This window comes from Squalius cephalus, assembly GCF_949319135.1.
Source record: "Squalius cephalus genome assembly, chromosome: 21".
Classification (NCBI taxonomy): Eukaryota; Metazoa; Chordata; class Actinopteri; order Cypriniformes; family Leuciscidae; genus Squalius; species Squalius cephalus.
The window spans coordinates 16,795,295-16,816,586 of NC_137142.1; the positions used below are offsets into that span (position 1 = coordinate 16,795,295).

The window sequence follows — 21,292 nt, forward strand, 5'->3', positions numbered from 1 at the left end:
AAGTCTAGTTATTAGTCAATAATATATTTTGTTTGAAACACACAAGCATAATTATACAGACAACATATGGTGGATTTCCAGAAACATTAGATGGTATTGATATATTAGTCAGTAAATTCCTCTTCCTGTCATCCCCATTCAAATTCCATTTGGACAACCTGAAGGGTGCGGCCAATTCAATTCAAATTCCAACTAATGAGTTTAAAGGGATAGTTCACCCCAAAATCTAAATTCACCCTCATTTACCCCATTCATTTACTCACCCTCATGTTTTTCTAAAACTGTATGACTGTGGAACATAAAAGAAGATATTTTGAGAAATGTTTTTTGTCAATAATGCCATCAAAACTGTTTGGTTACCAACATTTTTCAAAATATCTTCTTACTGTATGTGTTCTGCAAAATAAAGAAAGTCATACAGGTTTGGAACAAAATGATAGTGATTAATAATAACAGAATTAAATTTTGGGGTGAACACTTCCTTTAAAGTGAGTCAGATTTTCCTAGTACTGGTGTAAAAACATAGAACTAATCAAGGTCTGTTTATTACTTCAAAAGACAATAACATCATTCTGCAGTAGCAATAAAAAAGAACACTTTAGAGATTCATGGCACATCTATAGCCTATATATCTATCTATATTTTACATATGAGGCATGGGTCACATTTTGATCTCACAGTATCAGATATTTTAATTGTTTTTGTCTTAACATCATGGTAGTATTGTTGAGTATTTGTTTAGTATGTTTGTTTCCCCTATGCTGGCGCTCTCTGAGCCTCGAAAACTAGAAAAGCTGAAGAAGACTTGCTGAAATTTCTAAACTATTTTTCTCCAAAGCGGTAGAATGCCTAATCTTACCGGGAAATACTGGTCTAATAAATTCTTAAAGTGTATGAATGAAATGGATGAGAGCAGACTTCTACTGTTGTTCTTTTGTCCTGCCAGAATGCTTTTAACACTTCCTGTTGTTCATGGTCCTGAATACCTTCTGTAGTGGACATGGAGAGATGTTGCCTTAGATTTTATTTGTTCAGAAGTGTCAAGTTATTGATAATCGCAAGCAGAGTCAGACTCTCAGTTTTTCTTCCACTTTCTCTGGTCTTGTGGTTCAAGAAAGTGGTCAGCACATGTGTTGCTGACATGTTGAACTGTGGTGTTCTGGCCTGTGACATTTTCTGTTCCCCTTTATTGTACAAAGAAAAGAGACAAGTCACCAAGGAGACTTTTGTAAACTAATTTTCATAAAAAGTGTTAGCTTATACTTTTCATTATCTTTTTTTTTTATAGGTAACTTCAGCATCCATGAGAAACTGGAGCGACATGTGGCTGAGTTCTTGGGTATGGAGTCTGCCATGGCGTTTGGAATGGGTTTCGCCACCAATTCCATGAACATTCCTGCTCTAGTCGGAAAGGTCAGCGTTTAAAAATTAATCCTCAACGGTGCCTCTTTATTTTTTACATCTGTCTTAAATCACTCAATTTTATCTGCTGAAGTGAGCTCACAAGTGTTGTATATTAATCCATTATCTCTGGGCGTCTGCTATTAATTGCCACAATAAATAGTTTTTCACGCACTACAGAATAACCCAATGAACCAGCACACTAAACAAACCCTTGTTACAAATAATGCTCAATCAGATAAACGAGCACAGTTAGAACTGACAGTGTTTGTTTAGGGCGTCTCATTAGGGATTGTTTATACTGGGCCAAATGATGTGGTCGTCATAACCAGCTCAGATGAGAGGACCTCAGGATCTGGATATGATCCAGAGGGCTGGGGGACTGACTTAAGGATTGTGCTGAGGGGGATGTTCTTCCCTTAAGAAAGTCCTCATGATGTATGTTGCAGCCTTGAGGTATTAGTTAAGCAGTGAGTCCAACAACTTGTCCCTTCTGGAGGAGGTGTCAGTTCAAGGCCTCTCAAGGTGAAGAGGATATGACAGCAACCATTGTTGAATCAGGCCAGGCTCTGCTGATACTGAGAATTCGTCATCCAGTTCACAACAAAAGATCTGAATGTTAGAAAGTTCAATTCATTTGAACAAAACCATTTTTTTTCTTTTTTTCTGAAGGTTCATTTCAATGATCTGCTTCCCATAGTTGATAACATATTGGTTCGATTCCCAGCGAACATGCTCAGTGATAGAATGCCCTGTAATGGTCCATACACACAGAACGCATGTTTGCATTCCACTGTGCTGCTTTTCCATTGTTGTTCTATGTAAACATGCACTACTAGACAGACGTGTTTAACCATTGTGCTCGTGTCTCAAGTTAAAAGACGTTCAACTTTTGGGGGGAAAAACGCATCTCAAGTTTCTTTTTCTCTTTCCACTGATCTGTGTCTCGCGTTTGTAACTGGAAAAACGTGTTCTGTGTGAATGGTCCCTTAGATGCTTTGGATAAAAGTGTCTTTCAAATGCATAAATGTAACTCAACTGATTTAAGTCATTATTCAGTAGTGTTCCCAGATGTCATTGCATGTCTTTTTGTTGACAAAATATAAGGATGGACTTTTAATTATCTTCTCTCCTTAATAAAAGGTTTTTATTACTATTATATGTGTAGGAACCACCTCACCGGTGGCCACTGTCCACTGTCCAGACAGATCATTCCCTATCTGGGCAGGATTATATTTAAATGAGCTCAAAAGAATGAACAATTAAGATTCAATGACAGAAAAGGAGAGAGAGAAGATAATAAAAATAGATAAATTAACAAATAAAATAAGTAAAAGTATTGTATAATACGTGCATGCAAGAATACTATGAAGAGAGTGCTCTGCCATGTTTTTTTGCTTATTATAATGTTTTATTCATTTATTGGTATCAATAAAGTGATTGGTATCACTTTATTTTACAGTCATGTTCCCCATGTGCCTACTATAAACTTATTATAGTTATTACAATAACTGGGTAATAACTAAGTACTTACCATGAACCTACCCCTAAACCTAACTTTAAATGGTTAGTTCACCCAAAAATTTTAATTCTGTCATCAATTACTCACCCTCGTGTCATTCCAAACCCGTAAGACCTTCGTTCATCTTCTAAACACAAATGAAGATCTTTTTGATTAAATCTGAGAGTTTAAATTCTGAACCACCCATAGGCAGCAAAGTCATTGCAACTTTCAAGGCCCAGACAGGTAGTAAATATATTGTTAAAATAGTCCATGTGACTAATGTGGTTCAATCTTAATATTATGAAGCGACAAGAATACTTTTGTGCGCAAAAATAACGACATTATTCAACAATCTCTTCTCTTCCACATCGTTCTCCTACGCTGTTGACGTAGTGTAAACAGTGCAGCACTTCCTGGTTCTACGTCAGAACGTAGGCTCACCATTGGCCGACGCTGGTCATGTGAGCACCACGACACAGTAATGAGCCGACATTCTGACGTAGAACCAGTACTTTCTTAGGTAATTACACGTAAGTGCACGTACTGTAAAATAAAGTGCAACCCTTTTATTTTTACTCTTTTTATTATAGTATGGTATTTAGTATGACTTTCCGTAAAACACTTTACACAGTGTTTTAAAAGGTGCTATATAAATAACGCTGTTATTTACTGTTTGTAAAAATGACTGTTTGTGATCGTGTTTTGTATGACCCTCACGTTATTATTTCACACAACATGTTATTGATGGATTCCTGCTTTAGATTCCTGCTTCGTAATGTGTTCAAAGCCATGCAGTAACATAATGCCTTGTTTCCAGGGCTGTTTGATCCTGAGCGATGAGCTAAATCACACGTCCCTTATCCTGGGAGCCAGGTTGTCGGGCGCAACCATTCGAGTTTTCAAACACAACAGTAAGTACATATTCACAATATTATGAAATTTAAATATACCAGGTCATGGTGTGTTAAGTTATCAACACAAGTTGCTTAAGGTTCAACATTCTGAGGTGATCACCTTCACAGTTAGTGATGGTTAGCCGAATACGTTTAAGCATTAGCCTGCAGCGAGGCATATTTGGGGTTTTAAAATGGCTGTTCTTTAGGGAATCCATTGTAGTTAATGGTATTCTTGTGTAGCTAGTGGATGACTGGTCTGCGTCTTTCTCCAGAGGATGGAATACATGATGCATGAAGAACAAAAGCTTGAATGTACTCTCGCAGTGCCGTGTAATACTTGGTTGTAGGTCCTTAAGGCAAAGCTTGGAGACTCTACATGCCACTGTCTGACCTGAAAATGGTCTTTATTAAAAGTGACAGAGGAGACCAAACTGCATCGCACTTGATAAGCTGGTTCAGGTGTATTTGATTAGGGTCAGAACTATAGAAGGTCACTTGAAGTCAACTTGGAATCTCAGAGATCTGATTTCATTGAGAGTGTATGATGTAACATGGGCGGATGTGATGAGTTAATGATAAACATTTACTTCGAAGTAAATGAAATGCATCAATTAGTCAACGTTCATAATTATTTGATAATCCAAACCTGTTTAGCAAGCATTTGCAGAGACAGGGGCGTAAAATATGGTATGATTCTCTGTTGATGCCTGTACACCTACAGAATAAATGTTGTCATTGCATAACAATGAATGTATCACGCATATTTTGATTGTTAGGACATGTGTGTTGACAAATATCTACCACACCAACGCTAGCATTGCCGTTTTGATTCTTTATCCGTCATCTTCTGAGGATTGCGCAATGGTCAGAAGTTGAAAAATTCCACATCCAACTCGATATGAAAAACAGCATAAATTCTGCAGGAAGGTAGATATTATTTATATCTGTATCTGTTTCTCTGGTTGATGTCAGCTTATGCTCATTTGCACATTTGAATGCAAACAGACTCAATTTGTTCAAATGCTCTGAATGTGCTGTTGACATTGTGACTATTTAGGCCTGTGTTTTGGCTTCTGGTTAGTTTATCAATTACATAAGCATTTGCTTGAACAGTTGGATTTTCCTAGGGAAAAGTTTGCCGCTGTAAAAATATGGTACACAGAATGTGGATTTTTTTTGTAGTTTCATTTGAAAGCTGCACATAGTTTTGAATAATGATTTTTGCCGTTTTGTACATGTCAAAGTGACTGTGGGTAGTGAGTGGGTAGGTTTCCACTGCACACCGAATATGTTTTTTGTATTATAAGCACAAATTATTCTGGCTCAAAACCTTCATAACCAAGCTGCAAATATTGTCATTGTCTTATTGAATAAACTAGTGATAACTTAACACACAAGTAAACAAAGATTTAGCCAAACATAGTTTGACATTTATCCCCCCACGCCTTGTGTCATCTAGTACTACATTTCACTTGTCAATTCTTCTTCTTATAGTTGTTCTTAACCTGAAACCTTTGCAAGATCTGTTTAGGTGAGTGTAGTATTTCAGGACTGCATGGATAGTGAAAGCAGGCCGCGTCCACGTTGGCCTTCTCTGGCCTAAATAAGTTCACCTGTTTGAAATGAGGCCACTTTGATAAGGGACATTCTTTTCTATGGGCTTTGCATCACTTTTTATTCATAGAGACAGTAGAGAAGGCAGGACGTTTTTAGAGTAAGAGAGAAGATGAATGAGATCAGGATGAGACACAGGCCAGAATCAAACCTGCATCTTATAAATTTTCTTTGATTTTGCAGTTCAACTCTGCCATCTGTTGGCTAGTTTGTAGTGTTGCCATGTCAGGGTTTTCTTAAGTGACTTTGGGCTAGTTGGAAATACGGTCACACATTTGAACTTACACAATAAAATATGACCAACCAATAATAGCATCGCTGAATATCCCAGTGTGCCTTTAGAGCTCTTTTACATAAGATCGCTATTGATCACTGTTATTTATTCCCCTTTTCTTTCCATGTTTCAGCCTTTTCCAACCCCTCCCCTAGGATACAATTATTGGAAAGCCTTTTTTTTTTTTTTTTTTTGCAGTAAGATGCAATTTAGCCTTGGTTAATGTGTATGCCAAAATAAATCAGATCATTGAACTCAAGCAATTCTCCTTGATCCATAAACACACTCCCATACCTCAATAAGTGAGGTAGGTCACTTATTTTTGGGTTTATTTTGCCAGACCATGTGGCTTATTTTTCTAGCAAGGTCTGGCAACTCTGCCAGATTGTGTCTCAGTAATCAGACATATTTAAAGTCCATAATTTTATCCCTTAAAACTCATCTTTGATCATCAAAATGACATATTAAAAAAAAAAAAAAAAATTCCTTTCCTTTCTTTATGCCTTAAAATAGCTCAAACGTAACTCTACACCCTTACCTCATTTAAGTAAACGCTGTTCTATGAATATTACAATTAGCCCCGCCTCCACTCACTCACTCACACCAGCTCAGAGATCCACTCGTTGACGATCACACGTTGACGTGATTGGTTACAAGGCAGTTTGTGACGTCAGAAACGTTTGGTTCACTGCAGTTTTAAGGAGAAAATGCTCTGCAATGGTGTTGACTTATGAATTTGCACATGGTTTGTCTTAAAGCATATTAAAAACACCACATAGACATATAAACAACATTTAAAGCTTTTCACCACAGGGATTTTTAATAAGGTCTCTCCAGAAAGAGGATTGAGAAACACTTTTCTATATATCTAACAACAAAACTTGTTGGCCACATACAGTTAGAAGCATCTAGAACAAGCATGTTCGGAATTTGGAATAGAGCTTAGTGATGTAATATTACAGCCATCTATATTTCTAAAGGTGATTTCATAGAACTAAATTTCCTCTGCTCATGACTGCCACATAAAAATGTCTTGTATCCAACCACTTGGCATTTATGAGCGTATCCTTCTTATTTTGGTTTGGGAAGACCTACAAATAAGTTGTTGTTTTTTTGTTTGGTTTAGGTCAAATACCATCAAACAGTGTGTATTTCTGTTAATACCTTATTGTGTCATAACGTGCCGGTTTTGTGTTTGGTTGCAGACATGCAGAGTCTAGAAAAGCTGCTGAAGGAAGCGATTTGCTCAGGGCAACCTCGTACCCATCGCTCTTGGAAGAAGATTCTCATCATGGTGGAGGGCATCTACAGGTGAATGTTTACAATCATATTCACTCCAGCCTTAAAGGAGAACTCCGGTCAATTTTAACATTGAGCTCATTTTTTTGTAAATTTGGAGTGCTGTCAATACAGAGAACAACGACAAAAATCAGTGTTGCCTACACCGTGTTATCCTCTTTTTAAAATTTGCACCCTGTTGACTTCAATGGGGCAATATTTAAACCTGCTTTTAGCCTCTTAACATCCTTGATGTGTCATTACAAGTGCACAGGTCATGTGAGTGATTCCTTCAGAGTGAACACGGTGAATCTGACTGCAGTAGATGTGAAAGAAATGGATAAAAATGATGTTATTTAAGCCAGCGCAAATACCTGTATTTACATCCTGTTTTCGGTCGAAGTCCAAAGTAGTCGATTGTCGAGTTCACGCGCATAGGTTTAGTTACCTATGATCACGCGCGTGAACTCGACAATCGACTACTTTGGACTTCGACCGAAAACAGGATGTAAATACAGGTATTTGCGCTGGCTTAAATAACATAATTTTTATCCATTTCTTTCACATTAAGTTAATAAAATACCTTTCCTACGAAAGCATTGCTCAAATTGCTTTACAAAGTAGCAGAAAGTAAATTAAAACAAAATTCTGCCATTTACTATCATTGTTGGAGAACAGCTACAACGTTTTGGATTTAATAACCAGTGGCACCTACTTTGGCTGCAGTGGAGATAATGAAATTGTCTATGCCTCTTTATCACTGTTGTTTCTTTGAGTTTTTCTGATGTGTAATGTCACCCATTTGGACACTGCCTGTCTGATTGTTGGTTTATTGAGGTCAAAGTCTTCAGTCATGGTTGTGTGACCCTTTCCAGCCTCGTGAGCATTGATAACCCTTGTTGTAAGGTCATTTATTGCATAAATCTGTGCTCAGTGGGCTGTGACGTGAACACTGAAGGTTCATAAACTTTATATGAAATTCACACACGATTATAGAAGATTTTAAACGAGTCACAAACTGGCAACCAGATCAAAACATTTACAATGCCTAGTGCCATATCTGAGACAGGTGTGATTTTTCAGGACACCTATTTCAGTAATATCTGCCAAGTAGTAGAGACGTTTTACTGTATAGTAGTTTTGATGGTAGGTATTTTAAATGTAAAATATTCAAGTTGATGGATTATGAAAACTAAAATTAAAAGTATTTTTTGTGTGTATCTATTTATCATTTTTTATTATAATATTTAATATTATATATACACAATAATAATACAGTTTAAATATTTGAATAAGTAAAATTATTTATATATATTTGCCTATGTCAGTGATCTGACTTCTTGCACACATTTTAACTGAAATCTTTTTGTCTGTTTCTTTCAGTATGGAAGGCTCTCTTGTCAGGCTGCCAGAGATCTTAGCACTAAAGAAGAAGTACAAGGCTTATCTGTACCTCGATGAGGCCCATAGCATCGGGGCCGTGGGCCCCACAGGTCGGGGAGTTACAGAACATTTTGGAGTGGACCCCAATGAAGTGGATGTTCTGATGGGAACCTTCACTAAGAGCTTCGGGGCTGCTGGCGGATACATAGCTGGCAAAAAGGTAGGCATCATGTAATACTTTACTATCAAGGGCCTTTTAACAAGGCATTTCCTGAGGCACAAAATCAGCCCAATGTTTTACAGAAATTCAGCCTGTTGAGCTACTGTTTGTCGTTTGGTGACGCTCGTGGTGCAGAAATGCACAATGCACCAGCATGCACACCATCCTCCCTTCCTGTCTTTTTCAAGCACATACACATGCTCTCATTTCATGATGTGAAACTACATATGTTACCCAAATGTCACTGACGCTCCTGCCACAATACCACCTCTCTCATCTCATTACTCCATTAAAAAATACCACTTCACTTCATAACCACATCACGGACATGGCAGTTGATTATAAAAGACTGAAAACGAAAAAGACTGCAGGTTTTTTACATTACACATACTTTGGAGAGCAGAGTGAGGGGGAAAGAGAGAGAGACCCCACATGTGTGTTGCGTAATATTAAGTGTGCTGTTAATAAGGTGAGACTGTCGGCCAGCTCTGTTTTATGGGTCAAATCAAAATCGCAGGTTTTCACGGAATGCTTCCTAACATGTTACCTGTCTATAATGTATACTACCATTCAAAAGTTTGGGGTTGGTAAGAAGTCACTTATGCTCACCAAGGCTATATTTATTGGATCAAAAATACAGTTAAAACTTCAACATCCTGAAATAGTATTACCATTTAAAATCAAACTGTTCTATTTGAAAGTGTTTATATTTTAAAACATTATTATTTAGCAGCCATTACTCCAGACTTCATTGTCACATGATCTTTAAGAAATCATTCTGATTTGGCGCTCAAGAAACATTTCTTATGACCATCAGTTTTGAAAACAGTTGTTCTGCTTAATATTTTCGTGGAAACTGAAATGTGGAAAAATTCATTTTGATTAACACTTTTTGCACAAATCTTTGAAGCTCAATTTTCTGTAACATTATACATGTATTTACTGTTACTTTTGATTAATTGAATGCATCCTTGCAGAATAGAAATATTGATTTCTTTTAAAAGAAATACATTTTTGAACGGTATCAATCAAACTTTTGAACGTTAGTGTATAAAGAAGTAGTTTTTTCGGATTTTTACATCATGTGGCGGTCCAGCACTGACTAAATTTGTTTATTTTAAAAAAGTAAATGCAAATTTGATTAATATTACCTTGGACTATATAAAATATAAAATAGAGATGCACCGATTGATCGGCTGGTGACCGGAATTGGCCGATTTTCACGTGATCGGCCGGTCAGTCTAACAAATGTCGATTTTATGCCGGTCAAATGCACTCGGGCGCCGCATGATTAACATCGCGCAACATCAGCATCACACGTGCACACGGAACACACATGTAGAAAACCTCGTGAATTACGTCCGTTCAGACCGCAAGCGCGTATTTTTTTTCGGCGTGCATGTTAATTCACAACGGAAGCAGGAGCAGCGCGTGAGCGTCAAGCAGGAGCGTCGCGAGCAGTGAAGCGCGTGTTTCGGCGCCGAGTCTATTTGCTGCACTGCTCGCGCTCAATTAAAGGGAAAGCACACTTTTGATGGACAAAATAGCCTAAATAGGGTTTCACAAAAAAAGTGCCCAAAATGCACAGAATTTGCGTGTTTTAACAAGAACTGGAGTAGGCTATGTCAGAAAAGAAAACGAAGACTAATATTTATAGAAAATGTAACTTACCCATTTAAACTTGCTTTATTATTCAGTTTGTACAAGTGATTGCAATAGGCCCGTGTGTGTGTGCTTTGAGAAATATCTTTATACAGCAAGGCTATATTTATTTTATTTTTTATTTATATATTATTTTATTGTCATTCCCTGTTTTCATACAGACGTTTAGTTTGCTAAATACATATATAAAAAAAATGATTGGATATTGAATGTGAAAAGGAAATGGTTCTTCCATAACACTGCACTTTAGATGTGTGTGAACTATGCAAATTGTAAAATGTTCTATTACAGAAAAGATATAAAATAAATATTTGTGTGTGCTGTAAAGTGGTTAGAAAAAATGAAATCGGAATCGGCTAAAATCGGTATCGGCAGGTCAAACTTAATGAAAAATCGGAAATCGGAATCGGCCCAGAAAATTGTAATCGGTGCATCTCTAATATAAAATCATTAAAAAATCTTTACAATTTTTCTATGATTTGCTCCATTGAAATGTTGTGTTGCTGGTCGACAGACCTTTTTGGTCATACCTGTCAACTTGTCAAAGAAAACTTCTGTTCCCTTCACATAGGATTACTGTTTTCTTTAATAAAGGTACAGCAGTAGAGTAAAATCTGCTCTCAGCAGTACTAAGGACACTGTATACAAGCACAGAGGGAGGTACACAAAGAGAGCTGCCAAACGGCTCCAGCCAGTCCCTCGCTCCACAGATGTGGGTGGATTTCGGACACGTTCTCTTAACTGACTTATCTTATGCTGTTACCACAAAGCTCCCAGGACCTAAAGCACTGCAAATTTTGCACTCTAAGTGGAAGCAGATGTTTGCTTCGCAGATATTCCCCCTAAAAACCCCTTCGCCCACGTCCTCAAAGTAGAGGACACATCTGGATGCAGAGACCCGTGTGCACTGCGAGGTGCGTCCCCCTCCCCTCACTCATCCACAGTGGATACAGATGTCTGAGGACAGAGATTAAGAGCTGGATACTGGCCCCGGCTTCTGCTCAGAAGCATTTTTTGGGGGGGATGCAGGACAGACGGGGCACTATCTCCAAAACTGATTGTTTGTGAAAAAATCGTTCAGTGACAGCTATAAACGTGTTTGTTTGCCCCATTGCCTCAAGCAGTTTGCAAAGCAAACATGCTGTATTAGTCACAAACAGACAAATTTAAGGATTCTGAGAGGCTGTCATTATCACTGCATGATCTGTGTCTTAGGTGTGTGCTTTCATCTCCCTCTAGTGGTGGAGTTCAGACAGCACAGTGTTTCAGGTCATTTTAAAGGGACAGTTCACCCAAAACTGAAAATCTACTGTTAATTTACTCACCCTCAGGCCATCCAAGATGTAGATGTCTTTTTTTCTTTAGTAGAAATGTAAAGAAGATTTTTAGCTTCATCACCTTGGTGACTCATATAATGCAAGTCAATGGCTTCCGTCAGTTTGAGAGTCAAAAAACAATATACAGGCAAAACAAAATAATTCCTGCTCCTGACGATACATTGAGGTCTTATGAAGCTGTGGATTACAGGTAATAATGTTGTAAATAATGTTCGGTTTTTTGCACATACCAATCGTTTTGCTGCATAAGACCTCAATGAATCATCAGGAGCCACTGGTTTTAATTTTGTTTTGCCTGTATGTGTTTGGGTTTTTTTTACTCTCAAAGTGATGGTAGCCATTGACTTGCATTATATGAATCAACGAGGACCACAGTTTCAGCTAAAAATCTTTGTGCTACTGAAGAAAAAAAGACAACTACATCTTGGATGACCTGAGGGTGAGTAAATTAAAAGCAAATTTCATTTTCTGGTGTACTATCCATTTAAGTGCCATTTTAATTGCCTCTTCTGAAGAAACCTGAGGTTCAAAAATCTTGCACAAGCACGCAATACATTTCTCATGGATGATCTGCTTAGTGTTCAAGAGTTTGAACTTACAAACCTGTCTTTAACCATACTGCAACTTGTGAAACATTGACACTGAGAGTTGACCATAAAGTAGTTGAAATGGAAGTTAATAGCTAATATTTTCATCATAAATGATTTCCCTTATGTCAGTATGAAATTTCCTTATTCAGTTTGATACATTTCATTTTTTAATGAATTGTATTCAATTTTGATAATTGATAATTCAATTAAATAGAAATACAATTATTTTTATTTCAGTAATAATTTATTTTCTTTCTTTTTTTAGCCCAGTATTGAATGCATTCTTCTGTGAACCACAAAAGAAGATTTTAGGCAAAATGTCTGACATAAATATGAGGAAATGAGGAAAATGTTTATTTTGGGCTGAAGTATTCCTTTAATAATGGATGTTGTGTTTTTCTACAGGAGTTGGTAGATTATTTGCGGGCTCACTCTCACAGTGCAGTGTACGCTACAGCCATGTCCCCACCTGTCGTGGAGCAGATCATCAGGGCAATTAAATGCATCATGGGAGTCGATGGCACAACAGAAGGTTAGTAACAAAGCCTTGCAAAGACACTGGAACAATACTGAGATATTAAATCATGAAAGGGACTGTCCAGATTTTTTTTTATTATTATTATTTTTTTTTTTTTACATGACTGAAGTCAACAGATGCACTACTTTACACTTGATGTGTCAGAGGTCATTGAGACCCACAATTCAAACCAGTCAGTCATTGTAATATCAGAAGACACTGAAATCCTATACCCAACATACCCAACATTCTCCTTAAACATGGGGAATCCAATGGGAAAGAGATTCACATGGATTTAATAACCAAATAAATTTTATTTCACCACAGCATATAACTCATGTAAAACAGATTTCAATAAAGCAATGGGACCAGCTTAAAGAGTCCTGCAGACATTTAGTCAAGGAAAGGTCACATATTTCCAGGTATTAAGAGTCCGCAGAATGGCACCAGATGTTATAAGGCTTTTCCCAAGCTGCCTTCTGTTTTTGATATGCGTTAATCCATATATTTATGTTTTTAGAGAAGATATTGTGTTTCATTTTAGTTTCTCTGTAGTTCACACCATGATAGAAAAGACTCAAACCACAATGAAGTACAGTACACTATAGTTCAAATACAACAACAAAAAAGCAATATTGTGAAATATTATTACAAATTAACTATTTTCAGTTACACTTTATTTGAAGGTGACGTAGTTACATTGTACTTACTCAAATAAGTACTGAGTAATATTAATTAACTACATGTACTTACTATATAGTTATGATTAGGGTTACGGTTTGGTTTAGGTTTAGTAACTTGTAATTATGCATACTTTACAATTATTACTATAGTAAGTACATGTAGTAATGAGTAAGTACGTCACCTTAAAATAAAGTGTTTCCCTATTTCCTATTTTAAAATGTAAATTAATTATGGGGAGACACCCCCAGGTGAATAGAGAAAAAAAAAAAAAAACTAATAGATATTAGCATGAAACTTCCCCAGTTGATTACTGACATTAAGACAAATATCTTTTGTATTACAAGTTTTTAGAATATTTATGTTTAAATATGCAAATTAGGTAGTATCTCATTAAATATGCGTTAATTTGCATATATTTCCAGAAGAGAAATCTGAACATTGGATAAAGCCAGATTCAAAATTCTCTTTTTATCACTCAGAAAAAACTGTCAACAGCCATAAAAAAATGCATTTTCGCCCGCCCCGTTTTTAGGTATAAAATGTTGTATAAATCAGAATCTGAATGATATATGAACAAACCCCTCTGTAAAAACCTTAAGAATATAGATAGGAATACAACTGGAAAGTTTGGTGTATGTAAGTGCTGCTGAAGTGGAGATTTCTGGCTCAGAGAATGAGAAAAACCCATTTTGAGAAAACGGCCTTTAAAATTGACATCAGCCAATGAGATTTCGCTTTTAGAGTTAAATGCCCCATTGTACTTTCACGATTGGTTGCTGATAAAAAAGGAGATGACCATATTTGGATCCGACAACATTTATAAAAATGGCACTCCTAAATCCGAGAATTTCTTTTTAAATAGAGCACCTTTTAATTCAGATGACTATTTTAAATAAAACTCCTCTGCTTCAATTGGCCAAGTGGTTCTAGTCCAAACTTGTCCAAAGAGAATCTTTCTAGGCTGTTTTGAATCGTTGAACTCTGTGATGTCTATATCAGACTTGGACAAGCCGCCCATGGGTGTCATAACTGGCATGATATGCAATTCTGTGGAGGGTGAGTCACACTGTTCTGAGAGTTCGCTTTAGAATGCTCCATATCGCTCTGAATTTACAACACAATAGACTGCAGAAGACCTGAACATGTACCATGTCCATGACTAAGTGTTTGGTTTGAGCTTCACCTGCTCTTTCTAGCGTCTGCCAGTATTCAGTGTTTCAGTTGAAGAGTTTCTAATGTAATGAATGTTAACAGCGGTTGTATTCGTTCCACTGACATGCGGTCTTTTGAGCTTGGCTTTACAGCACACCTCCTTTTGAAATACCTGCCAATCGGTTCACAGGTAATTATATGCAAACATGCTGTTGTTTTCCAAAAGCTCAGGCCATGGTGCCAAAGAGAGCTGGAGGCGGACCTGGCCAGCCCTCTGAACTGCATGATTCACTCCATTAAAGATGGAGGAGAGAAAGAGTGGTAGACATAAACTGAACAAGACAGAGAGTGTAAAGTATTGATGTTCATTGAGCTATTGATTTGCATTAAGTTGTTAGAATTATATCTTTGTGGTTCGAACCACCAAAGTTCGGAATACTAGTCTGGAGCGGTAACCGCTAATCCACTGGCAACCACATGGTACCGTGTGCATCTGAGTCCGTGCTTCTCAGTTTACCCCAAGTCTCCAATTGTGTGCCAAATCCATTGTATCCTATGTACAAGCCAAGAGTGTCTTGGCAAATAATGAAATTTGTCTACCATTCAGCCTGACAAAACAAAACCAGCTGGTACTGTTTTTCACATCGACTCACTCCACAGTCCACACACACATACACACATTAAGAGGCGTTTTCAAAAGAGTACAGAAATGAGCCTCAAAATGTAATGAAAACGTATAAAGTCCGTAAGACAGTTTCACTGTTTTCTTCCTGTTTTTGTTTGTTACTATGTTTTTGGATAATTTTATGAATGGGTCTGCTCTGTCTCACCTAACTACTTAATGGTCTTAATGATGGGTTATTAAAAGAGCGATCCTGGGATTTGAACGGCAGAGCAGATGATGTCATTTCCTGTCTCCTCCTTTGGGCCCCTTCCCTAGTCTTTTACATACAATCAGTCTATATCCTAAAGGGAACTAATAGTTGTTTGTAAACTCTTCTTGATTATACCTGCAGAAATAAGGGTGAAATATATATGTTCCAGTAGCCTAGGAAAAGGAAAGTTAAGGTATTGCTAAGACTGTTTTGTAGAGCCGTAACTGCTGGTGGTATGGCTTTATGCCACTACATTATGTTGCAATTCCTTGGCCATTTTCCCAGTGTTTTCAACTATATTTAAGTAGAAAAACTATGAAACTTTCAAGCAAACAGTGAAGTAAAAAAAAAAAAAAAAAAAAAACTGGAAAAGAAGTTGGCTAATCTTTGTGCCAGCTGTTTTAGGACTAGTTTGTAGACATATTTGTTCTATGGTTTGCAGACTCTGCCTGACATGGTCTGTTTGGAGTTCGTGCTACCGCAGAGTGGGCGCAGACTCTCTGAGTGCTACATATTACTGTAGAATTGCCGTAACAACAATTCAGTGTATTTTCAAATTACCATCAGATTCAAACAGTTTTCAGTTATACAAAATATCATAAATATGATCAAATCATAGTCACGGCGTTGGGTAGACAGTTGGGAGGCGGGCGCACAGACAAACTACTTGTAATGTATTAAAATGGTGAAGCTTTATGAATATTTCTTAGGTTATGCACAGATAATTAAACATGATATTTGACTGCTTTGTTAGTAGTCTATATGTTGTATTTATATGGAGATCAGTGGCCAGTTGCATAAACTGCTTAGATTAGTCTTACAGGTTAGCTGTCTATTTTTTTCTCACTGACATAAAACTGTAGATAAGTCTAATTTGAATCTGAAGAATAATTTGAGTCTGAAATCTGCTAGTTGCTCAGACTAGTTCTTAAGACCCAAAAGGCGCTTTTACACCGTCAGGCCAAATGGTTCTTAGAACGATAAGTAACGGTTCCAGTTATATATCCATTTGAGCTTGGTTCGGCATGGGACGACTACGAACTGTGCTGGTGACGTCGCCACTCAGGATTGGTCTCTTGTCTGTTGCCTGGCTACCAGTTTCTCTGTAGTTGGCCGAGCGCTCTGTTTGAGCGAAGTAAACACGTTAAAAATTAAAATGAATAAAATTAAAAGATATATCTGATCATCCTCCATAACGTAAACGTAAGAAAATGAAGCTATATCCATACCATCTGGGCCGGATTGGCACAGAATGGAACGGTTAAGCAATGAGAATGGTTCGTCGCAACTTTACCTAGGATTGTCGGAAGGGGAGAGATCGGTCCAAAATTGCCCCAAATATCTTGTAGTGTGTGGCGGGCTTTAGTTGAGATTTTGTATTTTCAAAGTCAAAATGGAAATGTAAACATTGGTTAGAAATGTCTAAAAATCATTTACCATTGTACATTACAATTATTTATTATGGCAGTATATAATGTTGCTCAGCCACTCGATTATAGTAAAAAAAAAAAAAAAAAAAAAGTTTTATTGAAGTTTTATAATATTTCTTATTTGACCGCTGCAATTTTTTTTATGTAACACTTTACAGTAATGTCTCATTCGTTAACATTAATTAATGTATTAACTAACCTGAACTAACAATTAGCAATATAACACTGTTTATTAATCTTTGTTAATGTTACTTAATAAAAAAAAGGAACAGCCGTTCATTGTTTGTTCATGTTAGTTCACAGAGCGTTAGCTAATGTTAACAAATACAACTTTTGATTTTAATAATGTATTAGTAAACATTAACATGAAATAAGATGAATAAATGTTTCATCCTTGGTTCATGTTAACTAATGAAACCTTATTGTAAAGTGTTACCTTTTTTTTAATAGTACAAAAATATTAGTAATCTGTCTATAAATAAATATAGGACATCTACTGTAACCGATACTTTCATAGCCTGCATCCCTCTCATCCGGAGTACAATCAATTCAAATACAGTCCCAGTGGAGAATTGAGATTATTTGCACTTTTCATTTTGACCTACAGTTGCTCTGTTGTAAATCATGACCTTTACTTTATTGTAGACTCCCATTTATGTCTCTCCTTTTCCAATGAAAGCTAACAAATTCTCCTCGATGACGGCTCTGTCTGTATCTCCCCCGCAGGCCAGCGAAGAGTTCGGCAGCTGGCTGAGAACACGCGCTACCTCAGATCTCGGCTGAAGGATATGGGCTTCATCGTTTACGGCAACCAGGACTCTCCAGTGGTACCGCTCCTGCTCTATCTACCTGGGAAAGTTGGGTAAGCAGCTCCCCAAGCCAGCAACCCGTTTGGATTACAGATTCTAGCAGAGTTCAATTCACACAACATGTATAAAAGAGCGTCAGTTTACACAACAGCACCACCAGGCTCGCATTTACACAAACCTGATTTAGTCCATTTGAGAACTCTCAGCTTAGATCGCCAGGCCAGCGAGAAGCAAAACATTACGTTTCTTTGTGAGCTTTTTTCGCATCTGTGCATCTTCTTTGTGATTTAAGAACAGTTTCCACTGTCTGGACACTACAGTAATCCTCCTTTGAACTTGTGAACCTGCCCACATTTCGGGCTGCCAATAAAACAACAATGCAAGGCTTACATGGGTTACAATGGTGATAGCTTTGAATACCATGTGGAAAATGTACTGACTGCTTGAGGACACCCCAACAAAAGCTGCAGTCATCTTCACTGGTCATTCCAAAGAAGGCGATGTGGTCTTTTCAAGAAGACGTTGGATCATAGCCATCTTGGATGGTCTAGTTGATCCATGAATCAGTGGTGAGGAAAAAAAACAAGAGAGGCAGAAAGAAAACATGACATGCAAGAGGCTCATCACCGCACAGGCGTTTCAGACTCCTCCAAAGATAACAGCTTCCTGGCACACCAACAAAGACCACGGCAGCTGTGAGGCCTTTTAAATCCAGCATTCACTCTCCGTCGCCGCTCTGTTCTCTCGATGCTGTCGTCTCTGCTGACAAAGTGGAGGCCTTTTCTCCTCCTCTCGCTCTCAATCTTTTCCTCCTCCATTATACCTTTCCCTTTGCCTTTCTCTCCTTGTCAATCCATTTCTTTTTCTCCCTCTTGGCTAATGCAAATGACATTCCAGCTGTGCGGTTTACAATGGATTTCCCTTCACTCAAAGGGTGAGGAAAGGTAGCAGACAGTGCAAACTCTGAATGGAAATCTCGACAGCTTTACTCCGCATAATGTTTCTACTTTGAGTTTTAGATGTGCTAAAAAAACAGGCGATGACTTGTCCATGACCATGTGATATCTAATCACGGCCTTGGTTTGTAATGCAGATTGTCATACCAAGAGCATTGACAACTTTTGGAAACTTGAGTGTGTAAAAGGTTTTGAAGAAACAAGCAATAGAAATGCATCTACTGTGAAAACCTTCAATACCATTAATCGTGACATTATATCGTACTAAACTAAAGTACGTTTACATAGAGGCAAGCTGTTTTAGAACATTTGACTGTGTGTGTGTGAGAGTGTGTAAAGTGAATTTAAAACCCATAGTGACAAGCCAAAATGTTGTTCATCGTCTGCTCTCAGGGCGTTCTCACGGGCCATGTTGAAGAGGAAGATTGGTGTTGTAGTTGTAGGCTTCCCGGCTACACCCATTACAGAAGCCAGAGCTCGCTTCTGTGTGTCTGCCGCCCATACCAAAGAAATGCTCGACAAGGTAATAAACTACACCACCCAACATCTCACAGACTTATCTATCTCTATTTAGGTATTCTTTATTGATTTTTTATGTATTTTTTTCTTACTGACACTTAGACTTACTTTACAGTGTTAGTGTTAAACAAGACACGTGAAATGAAAACAGGTGTTCAGACAAGACGAATCAAAAACCTTAATTTAAAAAGCATTGTGTATTTCAAACATCTCTATATAAGGATAGACTGATATACAAATTCTGTGTGAATTTTAAGAGTTAATTATTTTCATGTTATGAATTTTGGATGATATTAAAGTTCTGTACTCTTTTGTTTAAATAACTGAAAAATACAACACTAAGGCCTGGTTTCACAGATCTAAACAGAGTCCTAAATTGCTTAGCAAATGTTTAATTCCATTTCAAACAAATATGTTTTGATTTTATATTGCCTTTTTACAATTCAAAGCACCCTTTAATGCCTCAAACATGCCACCTGAAAGTGCCACAGAAACTAAATAATTCTTTTTGGGCATGTTCCCGACAAGAAAATAGCAATGTCATAATATCTCACATAGCCTGACTGAATAGGCTAATCTCTTCCCAGGTTCTCCAGAGCCTTGATGAACTTGGAGACTACCTCAAGGTGAAGTTCTCTCGTAATAGACTTTCTCATCGGCCAGAGCTGGATGGTGAAACAGACTTTGAGCTGGACAGCTGATCATTCACACTCATCACTGTGAGTGTGTTGCCACCAAGGTTACCTCAGTGTAAAAGAAAAAAAAGTCTTTTCCCCCAAAAAATTGTGCAGTGTTTGTAATAGCTTTTAAAATTCGTCCTCCTGTGAGGCATGGACTTGTATGTGTATATATTGTAAAATGATATTTCATTGTTTTTTAACTGCTGTTTCACAGTTTTGTGAAGTTTAAGTGATTGTTTTTCTCAGGGGATTGTAGGGAAAAGGGAGGGGTCGTGACGGCTGTGTTTATAGAACATATATCAAAAGCTGCTCTAAATATATCAAACAATTAACTCCCTTAACACTGACCTACATCAAAACTCTAGCTGCGGATAAGAAACCCCTTGAAGTGGCCCCATTTTTTTATCCTGCTGCTAAGATGGACTGATGAAAGACCTTCATTCTGTGCTGGATTGTGTGTTTGTGTGATCCACAAGTACATTGATTGAAAGAGATTGAACAAGGCTGGGCGTTGTAGACCCAGTGCAGCTCATTCACAGTCATTAAACATTCATGCATTGCATATTGCAGGTCCTTCTAATTTAAACTGTTAGGCATTTATTTGTTATGTGCACGAAACTACTTCTGATTCTAAAATAATAATAAAAAGAAACATTTATGGACTGATTGAACTTGTAAATCAAATGTTTGCTTGGAAAGTTGGAAAGAATTCAATGTTATTTGTTTGTATATTTCAGATGCAGGACTTATGTTCATTTGCAGGATCATTTTAGATTGTTTTCACTCACATTGAAACATTTAGTTTGATCATAACTAGGATCGAGAGCCATAGAAACAGTTCTAATTCAGAAATGCTTCCACTTTTTAATAAACACCGCACCCGGATGCAGTGCAAGAAGTGTAGGCTGATTCCTGAGGTAATGACTCTTGAAATGAATAAACCTAACCAGTGTACTCTTGATTCTCGAATTAACATATTTTTTGTGAATCAGTATCATATATCACATCCAGTGTAGTCCGACCGATTCCCAAACTAATTACTCTTTTGAGTCAATTCTAAACATAGAGTTTACTGTTATTTTATGTTATGCTGTTCCAACTATTCTTCGTCAAATTTGAACCATTAAAGAACCAGAATCAGTGAGGAATCGAGCTCAGAACGTCTCTATAGAAACTGTATTTACCACAGTAAACACCAAAGCATATAGTAATTACCTCTTTGACTCATTAGCTGCAAAACTAACAAAAAGTAGTGTCTGCACATGTTTTACCAAACTCTTTGCTTTGGATGAGACTAAACTTAATTGTTACATTTGAAAGAGACCCAAAAGCACTGTCTGAATGCTGGAGCTCAACATGCCAACTATGTTGCACACAGGCCAATATTCACCTAAAACTAGCAATTAGTACAGAGATACACATTCCGCAGGTGTGGGGTAACCGCTTGATTAATGCTGGGAGGAATCAAGACAGATAGTAAATGCTGCAGACAGATGAGGTCTAGTCTGCAC

The 21,292-nt window shown here is 37.4% G+C and overlaps 1 protein-coding gene across 1 annotated transcript in view; it reads left to right on the forward strand.

Annotated features, from left to right (window-relative positions):
- Nucleotides 1-20,927, forward strand: part of sptlc3 (serine palmitoyltransferase, long chain base subunit 3) — a 31,876-nt gene extending 10,949 nt beyond the window's left edge. Inside the window, exons 5-12 of the mRNA XM_079856271.1 lie at nt 1,289-1,413; nt 3,723-3,816; nt 6,895-7,000; nt 8,351-8,570; nt 12,565-12,691; nt 17,544-17,679; nt 18,976-19,105; nt 19,689-20,927. Coding sequence (XP_079712397.1) covers nt 1,289-1,413; nt 3,723-3,816; nt 6,895-7,000; nt 8,351-8,570; nt 12,565-12,691; nt 17,544-17,679; nt 18,976-19,105; nt 19,689-19,802 — 1,052 coding nt within the window. The 3' untranslated portion in view covers nt 19,803-20,927. The remainder of the gene's footprint in view (nt 1-1,288; nt 1,414-3,722; nt 3,817-6,894; nt 7,001-8,350; nt 8,571-12,564; nt 12,692-17,543; nt 17,680-18,975; nt 19,106-19,688) is intronic.
- Nucleotides 20,928-21,292: the final 365 nt, after the last annotated feature.